The sequence below is a fragment of the Chiloscyllium punctatum genome, chromosome 39 (assembly GCF_047496795.1).
Source record: "Chiloscyllium punctatum isolate Juve2018m chromosome 39, sChiPun1.3, whole genome shotgun sequence".
In the NCBI taxonomy this organism is placed as follows: Eukaryota; Metazoa; Chordata; class Chondrichthyes; order Orectolobiformes; family Hemiscylliidae; genus Chiloscyllium; species Chiloscyllium punctatum.
In genome coordinates, this window is record NC_092777.1 from 20,497,167 (window position 1) to 20,515,536 (window position 18,370).

General features: G+C 41.4%; 1 protein-coding gene across 2 annotated transcripts in view; it reads right to left on the reverse strand.

The window, feature by feature from the left end:
• gas7b (growth arrest-specific 7b) overlaps positions 1-18,370 on the reverse strand; it is a 440,079-nt gene that overhangs the window by 31,167 nt on the left and 390,542 nt on the right. For both annotated transcript variants that reach the window (XM_072558282.1, XM_072558283.1), the window contains exons 10-11: positions 17,142-17,270; positions 10,162-10,285 (exon numbers count right to left, since the gene is read on the reverse strand). In XM_072558282.1, the coding sequence (XP_072414383.1) occupies positions 10,162-10,285; positions 17,142-17,270 (253 nt within the window). The remainder of the gene's footprint in view (positions 1-10,161; positions 10,286-17,141; positions 17,271-18,370) is intronic.

An 18,370-nucleotide genomic window follows, 5' to 3' on the forward strand; every position in this document is an offset into this window, starting at 1 on the left:
CCCATTGACATGGGATCAGGTTGAGTCTCATAAGGGTCAGTCTAATCAGCTGTCTATTGTAGCGGGTGAACCATACTTACACCTTAATGAGAAGAGGCACGTAGTCTTACACAATAAGATGTAGTTTAATGCATGATTGCAATAAATACAGTTACAGTGATTAGTCAGGCATAATTACAAAATAATCAGGAGCCAGAGACGATACATGCTAGATTCCTGCTTCCCCATCTGAAGACTGTGTGACCTCTCAGACTTGGGGAGGGGATGGGGAGTGCTTAATGCAGCTTCATTATAAACTCACTACCATTGCTTCACAGTAACTTGTGACAATTTGTATCTTTAACACGATCAACTGGACAAAAATTTGAAGCCATGCAAGGAGACATGACGACCAGAGATTGGTCAAAGGTAGGTTTCACTAAATGGGTTAAACAAGGAAAGGTCATAAGACACTCAGATTTAGGTAAGAGGCTCCCTTGTATCAGGAAGGATCCAAGGAGCAGGAGAATCAATGTTTCGGGCATAAGCCCTTCTTCAGGAATGAGGAAAGTGTGTCCAGCAGGCTAAGATGCTGGACACACTTTCCTCATTCCTGAAGAAGGGCTTATGCCCGAAACGTCGATTCTCCTGCTCCTTGGATGCTGCTTGACCTGCTGCGCTTTTCCAGCAACACACTTTCAGCTCTGATCTCCAGCATCTGCAGTCCTCACTTTCTCCTCCCTTGTATCAGGCCTGGATAACTTAAGACATAGATCTGATGTGGATACCACTACATACCAGTCGTCCTAATCCCATTTCGAGCACTCAGACCATCACCCTGTATGTTATTATTATGATACCGTTATGCACCCTAGGCAAATACTGAAAAGTTGCATTTGTAACTTAAGGTTTCAGCTGTGGAGTTAGGTGAAAGAGAATAACAAAAACCTTATTGTTTTCTTAAAAAGGTTGGGAATGAGGCACTGGCTAACAGAAGTATTGAGTATTTCAGTATTGCCAGAGATTATCAATTATGTTTATCCCTGTCAAGCACTTCAAAGTCGTGCCTGTAGAGTGGACTATGATCCTTGTTTTTACATGGTATGCCACTATTTCAGATTGCCAGCATTTGATGTATTTTGCTTTTGTATTCACTTTTAATTCTCTGCCAATTTTGTTCCAGGTATGCCCACTTTGAAGAAGTTCTGCTGATGTCTGGGATGGCATTTCCATTTGGGTCTTCTACCTTGTTCTTTGACTTTCCATCTCTCTTTTTGTGTTTACGTTTTCATTTAAAAAATGAACACTGATACAGTTACATTTCTTTCATAGAAACTACCTTTAGCTTCAACTATTTATGGATTCCAACTTAAATTTGAACCTTAGTCTAATGATAACAATTTCAAAGCATCTAGAATTCCTCAAGTTGATGTCCTTGCTACATTCTTAAATGTGCACTCAATGTTGCTGTCATGTATACACTCATGATGTCTTTCTGAAGAAAACAATGGCTCACCTAATCTCAAAGCTGTCTAACTCCAGATTCCATGCGTATTCTACATCATTCAGTTCTTCAACAAAAAATTATCTTCCTTTTAAATTCAAGGGAGTGCAAGCTTCACCATCTCACAGGTATGAATTCACCTCCAGTCGTTTCTCATGTTTCCATCCCTCTGACACCCCTTGTTTTCTCAATTTTCTCCTCTTGTCACATGTTTGCAATATCTTCTGACCTTTTCCTCTGATTCTGAACATTTTTTCCTGAGCAAAGGCCTCAGATACATCCCCCACAACGTCCCCAAATTTCTCACCTGGCACAACACTGAGCCCTTCTCCCATTATTTTCATGGCCACCTCTTTCACCAGATGTCTTCTGATTTAATGGATTTCTTCACCCATCTCCAACATCCTCCCTTCACCTGGACCCTTCCTTTCTGTTTCTTACCCTCTCTGGATCAATTCACTGAGAACTGTCAGTGTGTTAACAGCAGTCTCAATTGCTCTGCTCCTTGCCCTCACTCAATCCTGTCTCCTTCTGACCTTACTGTGTTCAGTTCTTTGAGATCCAGCCGCAATATTGGCAGACCCACTGACAGGTGTGGCACTGATGTACCAACCTCCATCTAGCAAATGCTGGATGTAACATCTGGCACTTGCTGCTATCTCCCGCATGACCATGATCCCACGACTGAGCATCAGGCCATTGTGCCCAGGACTGTCACTGAGACCAAGACTGCCTGGAAATCTTTACACAATAGTCTACAATCTTATAATACCTCGATCTCATATAGCTAATTTCTACCACCATTCCCAAGATCCAGAAGTAAGACAATAACCCCTGTCAGATCATCCTACCTGACAGAACTTAATTCTTGTCATCTTGAATCCATTATTTGCAAATATGCAACTGTTTTGATGCCCAGCATCACTTCAAGTGTTTGTTTCCTGGAAACACTACCATTTTCCCATTGCTATGGTTACCCACACACTCTACTGCACTATTCCGCACCGGGATAGTGTGAAAGCACATAGCTTCTTTAAAAAAATGGAAAACTAACCAGTTCCCATCCATCAACATCCTCCTCAGCCTGGCTGAGTGCAGTCTCACTCTGCACAACCTCTCTTTCAACTGCTCGCATTGTCCTAAATAAAAAAGTGTTACTACGGGTACCCACATAGACCACAGCGAAGTCTGTCATCTTGAGGAATACTTCAGGCCCACTTGTTCCTCTCTTTGCTCATTACAGGGATGACTGCTTGGTGCAGCTTCCTGCAATTGTCACGAAGTAGAAAATGTCATAGAAATTGGAAACAATTTCAATCTTCAAACTCTTTCATCTGATCCACGTCTGATCCTTCTTTGAATCTTTTACTTTGCATTGATTGGCTGCTTCCTCATGTTCACTGCAAGCCACAGATAGGAACAGCTATTACCTCTTCATGTCCTGATTCCTGTAAAGACCCCATTCCATTCTTCTAGTTTTTCTGGCGCCATCACGTCAGTCCAAGTGATACTGCTGCCAAAACAGCACTTCCAACATATCTTCCTGTTACCTCAACCAAGGACTCCAACTCATTGTAGTTAACAAGACCCTCCAACATGCCCAAGCCACTTCATGCATCTCCCACTTTTAGCCCTTCCCCTCCATCCTCATTTTCCACCCACCATCCGCTGTATTTTCCAGATCATCCTTCAGCATTTTCAACAGCTTTAATGGGATACCTCCACCTTAGTGCTTTTTTTGGTTTTGCTAGGTTGGTCTAATTTCTTATCCCCCTCACGGTGCAGTCAGATGGGTTTTTTTACATCTCACTTGGACGCGACCACTATTCCTTCACTATATCAGTTATCACGGTCTTTGGCTGTCTCATTATTAAATCTTCTGCCATTTCATCTCCCTGCCTCCACAGGCCTTCTCATTTGCTCTTTCTGTCCCTCCTTTCCTCCTCGCTGGCACTGGCCTAAAATGCTCTAACATTTTTTAGATTAGATTACTTACAGTGCGGAAACAGGCCCTTCAGCCCAACAAGTCCACACCGACCCGCCAAAGTGCAACCCACCTACCACTACAGGCAATTTAGCATGGCCAATTCACCTAACCTCCACATTTTTGGACTGTGGGAGGAAACCAGAGCACCCGGAGGAAACACACGCAGACATGGGGAGAATGTGCAAACTCCACACAGTCAGTCGCCTGAGGCGGGAATTGAACCCAGGTCTCTGGTGCTGTGAGGCAGCAGTGCTAACTACCGTGCCGCCCGTTTCTCATTTAGAGTCACGAGGTGATTTTAATCACTGCGCTGTCAGTCAGTTATAGAGTCACACAGATGTACAGTACGGAAACAGACCCTTGGGTCCAACTCTTCCATGCCTACCAAATATCCTAAACTAAACTAGTCATGTTTGGCAGCACTTGGCCCATATCCCTCTAAACCCTTCCTTTTCACACACCCATCCACCACTTCCTCTGGCAGCTCATTCCATATATACACCACCCTCTGCATGAAAAGTTTGCCTTAGTTCCCTTTTAAATCTTTCCCCTCACCTTAAATCTATGCCCTCTAGTTTTGGACTCCCCACCTTGGGGAAATGACCTTGTCTATTCACTATAACCATGGTCCAGGGACCTAACACAGCACTATCTTTCTTCAGTTCTGATGACTGGTTAACTGGGTTTCTCTCCACACCTTCCACTTAATCTGTTCAGTTTTCTTTTCATTCTTCTATGATGCCATTTTACTGTCATGTAAAACATGAATGCAGCAATGTTCTCTGAATCACCGTGATGTGAAGTACTGACAGAGTTAGACTGATGAAAGTAGCAGTAACTATGCTACGTTAAGTCACCAATCATTCCAAGGAGGCATGTGTTTTAAAAGGAAACATAATACTATGGACAGACATAAAATCTGAAACATTCCCACTGCAGCAAGAAATAACTACCTGTCAAGTGTTGGGCTCTTTAGTGTAAACCCATCAGTCACTGCTCTATTTTAGCATTGCAGCTTCAAAGTTTGAGAGAGTATTTTTTTATTTAACATCCTCGATTTTGTAATTGATTGAAAAGATCTGGAATTTAATGGGAAACATCAGTGAGCACTTTCATTCATCACACAGTGCCTGACTCAGATAACAGGAATCTCTACATGACATAGTTGAGAAGGAATGATTAGCCTTGCCAGGACTGCAACAAATTCTAGCTATGACAAGAGATATACTGTCTTTGTAACAAAGCTTTGCGAGAAAGCAAAGAATTGGCATTTTCATCTGCTCATTTTGAGGCCCCATTCAAAGCTGCTCTCCACTGATCTTTACAACAGTCATTCACAAAGTCCAGCAGTAACATAGAAGCAATTTTTGCAATTGTGTGTGTTTGGGGGTGAGGTGTGCACAAAAGACAGAGAGAGGGTGCTGTGTGAGCAGATGCTGAGGGGGTGAGTACAGTCAGAGTCATACAGCATGGAAACAGACCATTCAGTTCAACTAGTCCACATCGACCATGTTTCTAAACTAAACTAGTCCCACTTGCCTGCATTTGGCCCATATCCCTCCAAATCTTTCCTATTCACATACTTATCCAAAATGTCTTTTAAATGTTCTAACTATACCTGATTCCACCATTTACCCTAGTAATTTATTCCACACACAAACCACTGTGTAAAAATACTGCCCTTCATGTTCTTTTTAAATCTTTCTCCTCTCACCTTAAAAATATGGCCCCTAATTTTGAACTCCCCCACCTTAGGGAAAATACCTTTGTTATTCACCTTATCTCTGCCGCTCATGATTTTATAATCCTCTGGAAGGTAACCCCTCAACCTCTTATGCATAAGTGGAAAAGAAAAGTCCTTGCCTATCCAGCCTATTTTTGTAACTCAAACCCTCCTTTCCAGGCAACATCCTGGTAATTCTTTTTCAGAACCCTTTCCATTTTAATAAATATCCTTCCTATAACAAGTGACCAGAACTGGACACAGTATTCCAGAAGAGGCCTCACCAAATTTGGGTGGCACGATGACTCAGTGGTTAGCACTGCTGCCTCACAGCGCCAGGGACCTGGGTTCGATTCCAGCCTTGGGCGACTATCTATATGGAGTTTGCACATTCTCCCAGTGTCTGCGTGGGTTTCCTCTGGGTGCTCCAGTTTCCTTCCACAGTCCAAAGATGTGCAGGTCAGGTGAATTGGCCATGCTAAATTGCCCATAGTGTTAGGTGCATTAGTCAGGGGTAAATGTAGGGAAATGAGTCTGGGTGGGTTACTCTTCGGAGGGTCGGTGTGGACTGGTTGGCCGAAGGGCCTGTTTCCACACTAAGGAATCTAATCTTAAAAAAACACACTGTACAACTTCAACATGACTTCCTAGCTTCTTATGCTCAAAAGGTCTGAGCAATGAAGGCAAGTGTGCTAAACACTTTCTTAAATCACCCTGTCTACCTTTGATGCAAATTTCAAAGAATTATGCACCTGAACCCTCAGGTCTCTGATCTACAACACTACCCAGGTCGTTACCATTAATTGTAGAAGTCCTGCCCTTGTTTGTTTTACCAAAATGCAATAGCTCTCATTTATCCAAATTAAACTCCATTTGCCATGCCTCAGCCCATTGACCCAATTGATCAAGATATCTTTGTAAAATCTGATAACCTTCTTCACTGACCATTATATCACCAGTTTTGGTGTTATCTGCAAACTTAGTAACTATGCCTCCTATATTCTCATCCAAACCATTTACTCACCACTGATGTCAGACTCACAGGTCTACAGCCTTTCTTAAATAAAGGCACATTAGCCACCCTCCAGTCCTTCGGCAGTTCACTTGTGGTTATCGATGATGCAAATTTTCCTGCTTCATCCCTGCAATTTCCTCTAACTTCCTACAATGTCCTGGGGTACACTTGATCAGACAGTGGAGATTTATCCACCTTGATGTTTTATAAGACCTCCAACACTTACCCTTGGTGATGTGAACTGTTTTCAAAATATCAGTCTTTATTTCCCAGAGTTCTCTAGCTACTATTTCTTTCTCCACAGTAAAAACTGATGCAAAATATTCATTTCACATCTCCTGAGGTTCAATACAAAGACAATTTTGTTGAACTTTAAGGGCCCCAATCCTCTTTCTAGTTGCTGTTTTGCTCTTAATGTACTTGGAGAATCTTCTTAGATTGTTCTGAACCTTATCTGCCATGGTGCTCTCATATCGCCCCTTTGCCTTCCAGATTTCCCTCTTAAAACACCCCTTCATTCTTTGTACTCCAAGAGATTCATTTGATCAGATTGTCTACATCTAATATGATTTTTTTTTATTCTAGACTAGAACCTCTATTCATCTATTGTTCCCTCACCTTACCAGCCTTACATTTCACTCAGGAATGGAACACCTCTGAATGCTTATTATCATATTTTTGAAAGCCTCCCAATGGTTAGTCTTCCCTTTGCCTGCAAAAACAGTCTTTGGAAGTTCCTGTCTCATTCCATTAAAATTTGCCTTACTCTAATTGCAAACTTTAACTTTCATGGAAGGCTTATCCTTTTCCATAACTATTTCTAAATTAACATAATTATGATCACTAGTCCCAAATTGTTTCCTTACCAACATTTCAGTCACTTGATCTGCCTTATTTCCTAAGGGAAGGTCAAGTTTTGCTTCTTCTTTAATAGGAACATTTGCATATTGATAAAGAAAATGATCTTGAACACACTTAAATTCCTCACCATCCAAACCTTTAACACTATGGTAGACCCAGTCAATATTTGGAAAGTTAAAATCCCCTATTACAACCCTATTTTTCTTACATATATCTGAGCTCTCTCTCCATATTTACTCAATTTCCCTCAGACTATTAGGGGAGCCTATGGTACAATCCCTTCATCCCTTTCTTATTTCAAATTTCAACCCATATATTTTCACTGTATGATCCTTCTGAAATGTCCTAATTACAGTGGAAATGTTTTCCTTAATCAAAAGCACTCTCCCGCCTGTTTTGCCTCTCTTTCTACCCTTCCTACAGCATTTCAAATCCAGAACATTGAGCTGCCAGTCTTGTCCCCGTCCTCAGCTATGTTTCTGTAATAGCAATAATGTCCCTGTCCCATGTTCCATACATGCCCTGAGTTCACCAGCCTTACTGGTAAGACCCCTTGCATTGAAATAAATGTAGTTTAATTCTTCAGAGTTACCTCATTCTCTGACTTGCTCTTGTCTGTTTGTTTTTTAATTAATTCGCTCTTTTGATTCAGGACCATCCTCATCTGTCTTTGTATTTTCTTCATACTAAGGAACCCCATTCCCCGCCTAATAATTTTACAGACTCCCAAAACAGAACTAGCAAATCTCCCGAACAGGATATTGGTCTTTTTCCAGTTCAGGTGAAACCTATCCCTTTTGAACACGTCTTTTCTGCCCAAAAGAGATCCTAATAATCTGAATCCTTGCAAGTTGCATCACCTCTTAGCCTTCATTTATCATCCCCACCCTATTATTACTTCCTTCATTAGAACTTAGCACCAGGAGTAAACCTGAAGTTCTGAAGTTCAACTTTTTTAACCTTCTATCTAACCTCTTATATTCACTCTTCAAAGCTTTTCCTCAACTACATCATTCCTACCAGTATTTGCAAATTATGGTTTCTCAGTCGCCCCTTTGATAATAGTTAGAGACAAAAAAAAACTGCAGATGCTGGAATCCAAGGTAGACAATCATGAGGCTGGAAGAACACAGCAAACCAGTCAGCCCTTGACAATAGGCTTCAAACGTTTTGAGACATCTCTAACCCTGTCACCAGGAAAGCAACATACTATCCTAGATTCACACTCATTGCTGCAGAATGTCCTGTCTGTGTCCTTGACAAGAGAGTCCCCCATAGCAATCATTCTTTTAAATCTTGACAAACTCTGCCTAACATCTAGTGCCTAAGATCTGACTGCCACTTCCATTTTCCTCTAAGAGACTATACCCTTCAATAGTACCCAAAAGTGAGGATCTGTTTGGGAGAGAAAGATCTACAGAAAAATCCTGATCTCCCTGCTTACCTTTCCTGTCAGTCGCCCATCTGACTGATCCTGCTGTGTAATTACTTCTTGAAATCTAACCATTTAATTGTGTCCGTTGAATGCCCTCAGTAACATTAAGCCGAAAAAGAAGCCCTCAACAGCACTTTATACAAAAATAAATTACCTTTCCTTACCCGCAGATGTTAATCATGCGAAAGAGAAACATAAACAAAAATCTTAAAAGAAACCATCAAGCACTCATCGAACAAAGTTAAAAAATCACACAACACCAGGTTAAAGGCCAACAGGTTTACTTGGAAGCACTCGCTTTCGGACTGCTGCTCCTTCATCAGGTGGTTGTGGAGAAACATTTTTTGCTATAAATTCTATGCCTTACAATCATATTCTCCACAACCACCTGATGAAGGAGCAGCATTTGAAAGCTAGTGCTTCCAAATAAACCCTGTTGGCCTATAACCTGGTGTTATGTGATTTTTAAACTTTGTACATTCCAGTCCAACACCAGCATCTCCAAATCATTGAAAAAAATAATGCTTTCTCAAGTCCTTCAACCACAGGAATAGTGGGTAGGGAATGAACATTTAAGGGGTGAATGTGGTGCCTATCAAGTTGACTGCTCTGTCTAGATGGTGTCAAGCTTCTTGAATAATGTTGGATCTACACCCATCCAGCAGTCCATCACACCCTTGACTTATGCCTTGCAGACAGTGGACAGACTTTGGGGAGTCTGGGGGCAAGTTACTCACTGCAGAATTCCCAACCTTTAACCTGCTCATCCCTACTCTACTTATATGGCTTTGTCACGTTAAGTTTTCAATTAGTGGTAACTCCAAAAGATGTTGATGAAAACAGAAAATATATCTTTTTGCTTTCTGTAATCTTATATCTGAAATTAGCATTTTTTAATCCAAGCCAGAAGACTTTGCTTATGCTGTTACTGTTAGCCAGAGAGATCAGGTATACACAGGGATAGTCCATGCTACTGTCAATGGAAATCCTGTTGACATCCACTGTCCTACTGTGTACACAGTCAAGTTTCAGTTCACAGCAAACATAATTCTACATCGAGCAAAGTAGACATGTGTCCAGAGGGTCAGGTATCAAGACACCATCAACATGGATCATAACATAGTAGAAAGAAATTTGGGAGTTAGGAGCAAAGCTGGAGCATTCAAATCTCCAAATGTAGCCACTGTGGGAAGCTCACAAATCACCTATTACATTAGCCATGAGAGAAACCCAATCCCATAATTTATACAGAGAAAGAGAGCAATTGCTTTTTTGTTAGGAAAATAAAATCAAAATATGATTGTCTTAAAATAGTAAAATAGGAAATGATTCAAACAAAGGGTACTGTATCTAAACGGTTCTCCCTTTTAAATAACTCTGTTCCATGCAGTGGTGCAATCCATACGATGTCTTCCTTTTTTCTGGTTGATACATGCATTGTACAGGTGTTTCAAACAATGTAAATCTAGGAGGGGAAAATTCAAGTCGATCAAAGATCCCTTTTTTTAAAACAAAGGCCAGATAGGAAGCCGACCAAACACTAGGGAAGCTGGCAATGAAATGAGATGAGAATATCTAAAAATAAGTAGACACAATTTAGATGTAGCATAGCGCTTATTTGATATCATATCCCACACACGTTGCCCCCCTATCCCACCTGCTTGCGTTGATTTCCGCCTGGCTTTCTTGATATCTTCCTCTGTTTTGTAAGTAGATTTATTCTCCAGTTGTTGAGTTTTGAATTCCAGATCCTTTTGTCTCTCTGCCAAAGCTTTTCGAGCCTGTAGAAAGGGTGAAACCAATCAACATTAGATCTAAAGAGAAGTCAGTCTCTTCTGGTTGAGATCCATCTGAACGATAAAACAGTTTACATTTTATCTAACACCTGACACAATCAAATCCAGAAAGCACAGGATGGACACCGGAGCAAGGTGGGGACCTAATGCACAATTAAACAAGTTATATTTTGAGGGAACATCGTAATAAAAAAGTACAGAAGAGAGCTCTAGAAAACAGCTGCATAGCAACTGTACCAGTTATTGGTGATAGTAAAGTGGTTGAAGGGGACATGATAACAGGACCCCAAGGCATGGTGAGAGAGCTGTAAGAGAGGCTGTACTGAAGTTGAATAGTTGAGACAACTGATCTATCTAATATGATCAAAGTTATAAGTGATAGCAAATTCTATGCATTAAAAATTTAGGTTTCTCTTTTCATAGAAGCTTCAATCTTTTTGAATGGCAGTGATCATTAAGTGTATTTTAAAGACATACCTTTGCTTACATTACCAGAACAAGTTAAGATTGAAGATTTAACTGATAAATAGCAAATATAATAGAACAATGAAGAGCCAACACAGTGAGTCAAAGGTTCAGAGCCTCCATGCTATTGAGCTCAGTTCGACTGCTGTTAGGGGGTACCAGGTGATTTTCCAAGCGTCACTTACAATGACACTTTTTTAGATTAGATTAGATTGCTTAGTGTGGAAACAGGCCTTTCGGCCCAACAAGTCCACGCGACCCGCCAAAGCGCAACCCACCATTTACCCCTTCACCTAACACTACGGGCAATTTAGCATAGCCAATTCACCTGACCTACATATTTTTGGACTGTGGATAGGAACCGGAGCACCCAGAGGAAACCCACACAGACACGGGGAGAACGTGCAAACTCCACACAGACAGTCGCCTGAGGCAGGAATTGAACCCGGGTCTCTGGTGCTGAGGCGCGGCAGTGCTAATCACTGAACCGTGACACTTGTAGAGGCTTTATAGTAAATCTGTATGCCATAGCCACAGGTTCAGACGTTACATTTGTGACAAGTGCCAGACGATGATCATCTCCACCAAGTAAGAATTTAACCATTGCACAATCAACTTTCTGAGGGGACCATTTACCAGAAACTGAGGCTTTCAGAACAATGGAGGGGCTCAAAATTCTATAGTGGACAACTTGCCTCCTGTCTCCCCAAACCTTTTTCACCATCCACAAGGCGCAAGTTTAGAATCATGATGGAATACTCCCCAGCGCCAACACTCAAGAAGCTCAACTCTTTCCAGGACAAAACAGCCCAACAGATTGGCACCCCATCCACCTCCAACATTCGCACCCTTCCCCACTGAGGCACATTGCAATACAATCATCTACAATATGCACTGCAATAACTTGCCAAAGCTCCTTGGACAGTATCTTCCAATCCCACAACCTCTACCACCTACAAGGACAAGGGCAGTAGAGACATGGGAACACCAGCCCACATAAGTTCCCCTCTAAGTCACACAATATCCTGACTTGGACATATATTACTGTTCCTTCACAGTCGCTGAGTCAAATTCTAAAACTCCCTTCCAACAGCACTTTAGGTGTCCCTCAGCCCAAGGGACTACAGAATTCAAGAAAGCAGCTTCATGGCAATTAGGGTTGGGCAATAAATGCTGGCCTGACCATTGACACCCTCATCCTGGTAATGAATAAAACCTTTGGTCATCAGCACAGAACAGGAGACTGCACATGGAGCAGAGTATCCTTTGGGAGGTTTGCAGATCGCTAACCACCATGGGAGTGGAGGGGAAGTTGGTGAGGGGGAGGGGGGTGATTTTTTTTTTCCTCGACTGTCAATCCTAGCTCCACACTTGGGTAAGTATGGAAGGGTGGGGCCTTGTTGCAGATTAATGTCACATCATACCTTTCAAATATCATAAATCATAAGAAATAGGAACAGGAATGGGCTGTTCAGGCCCTCAACCCTGCTCAATAGAACCATGGCTAATCTGACATTCCTCTGGTAACCTTTGATTGCACCACTGATCAAGAATCAGTTGATAAGATCCAGAGTCTAACTTCAATTATTTGACCTTTGAATCACTCCAATGGTCTTAAGACCAGTGTAACCACCTTACTATACAATACAGCTTACAGTACGCTTCTACCTTTGCATTTCCAATCTGCCATATTGGTGGAGGTGATTTATTATTTGATGAGGAGCCAAATTTCTAGCCTACATATTTCAGGGACCTTTAATTTTTTTAAAATTAAGCCAAGTATTTTGCTAGCAGTAACCACTGTTCAAAAGAATTTCACATGTTCTGCTTTTGGCAGCTGGTCAACTCATTTGGTATTATACCCACAAGCAGGTGAGCCAAGGCAGTGATCCACACACAAGACAACAACTTTCATATCTGTACAGTTTTCAGCAAATAACTGGTCACATCTGAGTCCTTCAGGGATTTCCTGTAGAATTATCACTTGGAATGGGGTCTGAAGTTTATACCAGTGAGTGTACACAGCTCGATAGTATCTTACCACCTTAACCCTCAGAGCAACGGTGGACCGTTTGCTGCTGCTGCAAACTTGACCTCCTGGTCACTCTTTACCAGAACCAAACAAGTGGGAAGGAGGAATCCCAGCAGCAACACCTCAATTTGCACAAAGCCAACAGCCTACTATAGCAGAGGTGCTAACAAGGCTTTGTTGCCTCCCTGGTGTGAACAATCAAGTATTGACTGGGTCTCTCTCACCCCAGTATACAACAGTATATGGTGTTATCTGTTGAAAAGACAGTGAGGCTGCTCGCACTGTGATCACTCCTTGCAGTGGTTACAAATCCCTGATGGAAGAAGGGGAGTGGTATCTCTCCTGAATGATTAAATATAAAAAGCGAGTCTGGCTATTCCAACGGTGCAATGACTGCCACCTTTTGTGCAGTCTACAATAACCTGGACCAGTGAAAACTCCCTGCGAGGAGTGTGACCCTTGGCATGACTGGTTACAGGGGTCTTGGTATTAATCTAGTTGGATGCGCTGACGAACAATGACCTGGATTGTGAAATGCTGCCATGTCAACAGCATTGGCCTGGAATGAACAAAGAAATGGGGTCTCAAGGTCTTCCTCCAAGCATACCAGCCTCCACTTCATCGAATTCTTACAATGCAGAGACCATTCAGCCCATCAAGTCTGCACCAAACCTCTGAAGAGCATCCCACTGAGATCCATTCCCCCCCGTCCTTCCCCTTCCCATAACCCTGCATTTCTCATGGCTAATCCACCTAGCCTACACATTCCTGGACACTATAGGCATTTTAGCATGGCCACTCTGCCTAACCTGCACATCTTTGGACTGTGGGAGGAAACCAGAGCACTGGGAGGAAACCCATGCAACCATTGGGACAATGTGCAAACTCCACACAGAGTCACCCATGGCTGGAATCGAACCCAGTTCCTGAGCCTGCAAGACAGACTGCTAACCACTGAGCCACTGTGTTGCCCATAATTCCCTGAGTCACAACCTCTGGAGGCACTGTTCCTTCAAGTCATTCAGAAAGTTGACCATTGACCTCCAGGCAGGTTACAATGCTTTAGATGGTCCTCTGCAACCATTCCAGCTGATCCATCAAGCAGCAGGTGACTGTGGAGAATATGAAAGCTGCTGCTTCTGTTCTAGTTGCTTCCTGTAATGATGAGGCACCTGAACTGGCAGCTGCTGCAACTACTTATCTTCCACAGGTACAACCGTCTCACAATCAGTGAAAATGTACAATGTCATGGGCAACATGAAAACCTGCCCCTCAGTACAACTCAAAGAACTTAAACCATTTAGCACCAATTTGCTGTTCACACACAAACACATTTAGTTCAACCTAATAGAGCCTGAATGTGACTGACCTCAAACTTGTCTGTTTAACCCTTTGTAGCACAACATAAATGCTTCAATTTCAATGAGCTCTTACTGTGAGTTTACATTCTCCAAGTGACCATATTACAGACAAGTATGTGAACCATTCACTGTTGGGAAATACCCAAGTTAATTACGTAAAATGGTTAAAACAATAATAAATGGGTTTTAATGCTAATGTACGCTAGGTTATCACTTTGGAAAAAATATGTTCAGAGGAATTTGAGAAAGGTTGGACCCAAAAAGGTATTTGGATAACCATGTACTTAAAACAGGTACAGAAAATCATACTGGGGGAAAATGAATTCTGGCCTTTATATCTAGAGGGGTAGAATATAAGCGATTTGATACATACTTCAGTTACACAATGCCCTGGTTAGATCACACCTGAAATACGGTGTGCGGTTCGGGGCATTACGTTTTGGGTATGGTGTCATGGCTTTGGAGGGAGAGCGATATAGATTTACAAAAGTGATAACGACTTTAGAGGTTAATTTTAAAGAGATGCCACAAATCAGAGTGCATTTCTCAAAATTCCATAGATTAAGATGTGAATCAATGAAAGTTTTTAAAATGCTGAAGGAATTTGACAGGGCAGAACATGGACTCCACTGATTTGGGAATCTAGGATAAAAAGCATAAATATTTCAAGAGTGAAATTACGAAATAACTCTACAAATAAAACAAAGTAGTAGTTTGGAACTCCCTTCTACAAATAAGTGATGACCTAGGACAGTTGTTCAAATTAAATTTGAAATTTGCAGATTTTTATGAATGCAAGTTATTAACAGGAATTATATGGGTCAAAGGTGGGTATGTGAAACTGACTGAATAGTTGAACTGATTTGATGGCTAAATAATTCCCTTCTGTTCCTATATATGGCTGTGTCAGTGTCTTCTTTGGAAAATATACCACTCATGGTTTGGAGTCATACAGACCAGCAGAATCCAAGGTCAATTTGTCTCATGTTAGTCAGCCTCCAAGCAAATTTAAGGACACCTTCAATTGCTGCTCTCCTTGACACTAAACAAACCAGATTAACAAGAAAGAATATACCAAGAGCAATCATGGGCACGCCAGTGTTGGTAATCAGTGGAGGAAGTTTAACATTTGTGCAGTAGGGTAGGACAAGCACTAGGAAATTATCTGTACATTTTACATCTGGCCTGTGACTGTCACCTAATTTATAATGTTGCAGAGGGTCAAAATCTACCTATGCAAAGATGTAAGGAAGACGTCAGACTGAAGGTATGACTGTTCAGAGATAATTCCCATTAAGTGGTAACTAAATATGAAACCACATAGGGATGAAATAAGAGCGCGGATAAAGAGTGGAGCTGGAAAAAGCACAGCAGATCATGCAGCAGCAAAGGAGAAGGGGAGGTGACGTTTTCAGGTCAGAACCTTTCCGGCGACTCCCCTTCTCCTCTGATGCTGCTTGACCCACTGCGCTTTTTCCAGCTCCACTCTGACTCTCCAGCATCTGAAGTCCTCACTATCTCCAATAAAGTGAGAGAGAAGTCAAGAAACTTGCTAATGCGAGTAGCAGTTTTCTGAATTGCTAACAACACAAACCACATTAGTTTGCCCATTTGTTACCTCTTTATTCTGACTGGAAGAAGATTCATTTTTTGTTCATCCAAACTTCCTTAAACATTACTCTAGCAGGATTAAACCAAGATTAATCCATAATATTGTAACAGTTGTTTTGTCAACTGCATTTAGAAAAAAAGAACATTCTGTAGTTGACAACAAGCAGCATCATCCATGATGACCACACACTGACTTATAGTAGCATCAAGACTTAGCGACGCAGCTGCAGTGAACGAAAAGTAAAGCACTTTCCTCTGCTACACTGAAAAGAGGCTTTATCCATTTGTTGAACTGAACTAAATTGAATTGAGTTAACTTTATTGTCAGACATGCTCAGATGAGTACAGTGAAAAGTTTACAAGTTGCCAATTATGCCTCCATCTTAGACACAAAGGTTCCTAGGTACAGATTGTTCAGTACAAGTTCTTAGGAAACAAATTAGAAAATAAAGGAATAAAAAGTACAGAATTGCAAGAATAAATTAAAAGACGAGAAATAAGAAGTTCAGAACATTGGTTCTTCTAATGCATTCCACACTTGTACCTAGCCCCCAGTAAATTTAACTGATTAACCATTAACTCTTGGATGAATGGAAATACATGATTTCGACATTGTTGCTAATGACTAAATATAAAAAGGTCCTTTAAAGAAACAAATAACGTGACTAAACTTGACCAGGCCTTCAGTGGGAATCTCCATTAAGTTTCTGCTGAATGTCATTTAATCCCTCAGTTCACAGGCCATGCTACTTGATTGTCATTTGCTTTTCGCACTTCAGATTTTTGCTGTGCTGCTTCTCTAATAAATGGAAGGAGTTTGTCATCGAACCCTCTGCTCCTCTGAAGGTGTGGCTGAGAAGGCCAATCTATAATTGCAGCAAAGGCCCAGAGAGTGAACCTGCAGTTTACGAATATCAATGGGGTAATTTGACTCTTCTCAATTGTGTAGTCATGGCAAACCAGCAGCCCATGTTCCATCTCTCCAGATTCTGCGTTCTGTTAACTTTGCTGTTACCTTTCATCTCAAGCAACATCTAAAGACCAGTTATATTTTTTTAAAATTCAGTCTGTAGGACCTTGCTGTTCTCAAATTGGTTGCTGTGTTTCCTATATCACTGCAATGACTACTCTTTCAAAATATTTCTGTGCTCTAAAGCATTTTCTGCAAAGGGACTGTATATCATATACCATTGCTGTTACAACAAGGCTGAGAGATATCTCAAGACAGTTCAGGTCTAACAATTAAACTACACAAATGGGGAGAAATAATGCATCATTAAGAATTATAGATTTCTTAAAACAGCAAAGTTTCAGTTTCTCTCATTTTTTCTCTCTCACCCAACTTCCTCTACCCCAACCGAGCCTCCCATACCTTCTCCACTGTCGCATAGCGAGTACTTAGTTGTTTGCGCAGGTCGGATATATGATGGTCAAACTTCTTCATATCCTTCTTGAAGTTCTCTCGAAATGACAACAAGGGTTTCTCCACTTCACTTTGCAGCTACGAGAAGGAAATAATTGAACTCTCATCAAGTAGGGAAAGAACAAACCATGGATTTTCAATAATATCAGGGAGCTCTTGAAATGTTTGTGGTCTAATGGTAAAATACAATTTGCCTTTTTTGGGGCTCTTACACGGTACAAAAGGATGCCCTGTGATGAATCTATTTTTTAATGAGACAATAAACAGCAGAAACCTTCAAATATAGATGTGATCTATTCTCTAAGAATTATAAAATGGAAATCCTGTAATTAAGACAATGGAGAAAGTGTGCTGCTGGAAGATTGCTGGCATTGTGGTGTAGTTATGTTTATCAAAACTGCTGCATCTTCACTGCTGGCTAAGTTGGAAGGCATGTACGGAGCACAGAGCTATAGATCAATTCCTGAACTTCTCCAAATTATTTGATCTGAGCCAGGCTGTTGAGGATGCTTGCAGTTGGCTTCAGGCTCTCCAAGGTTCATGTGTGGGAGTATGGGGAGCGGTCAATATTCCCACTCCTGATTAAGGTCCAGTAATTCCTCTTGGAAAGCTCCTACTTCCTCAGCTGTGATTCCTATCCCCCACTGCGGCCAAACAGTTAAACTCTCTCCTGCCTGGAAAGGCCAGGAGATTGAATCGCATGTAAAAGTTGAATTGTGTGCCAGTATGAATCAGCAGAAAAAAAGATTAAAGAGGGAAAATAAATCAAATGTGCGCAAGGATATTAGGTGTTCTGTGTCCCACTGGTCACATTTCCGTGAACTGCCCCAATTTTGAAATACATGTGGCCAGAGAGCAAACATCCTCCCCGACCTATTTGTACCTAGAAAACTGGGACAAGCACTCAGTCATTAAGAAAGCCCATTTGCCATGTTGCATTTTCATAGGCGAATAGGATGAAGTATGGAGTGATGGTACAGTTGAAGAAGTTTATTTTGAGTTAATTCACAGAAGGAAACAGGAACATATTTATAAAACACACACACACACACACACACACACAAACCCAAATCTGTAAGCTGAAAACATTCCAAATGGAAATAGCTCCAAATCTTTATCTGATCACGCTCCTAAGCGCAATTACACAAACATAGTAATTATAGATAAGTCTGCAGGCT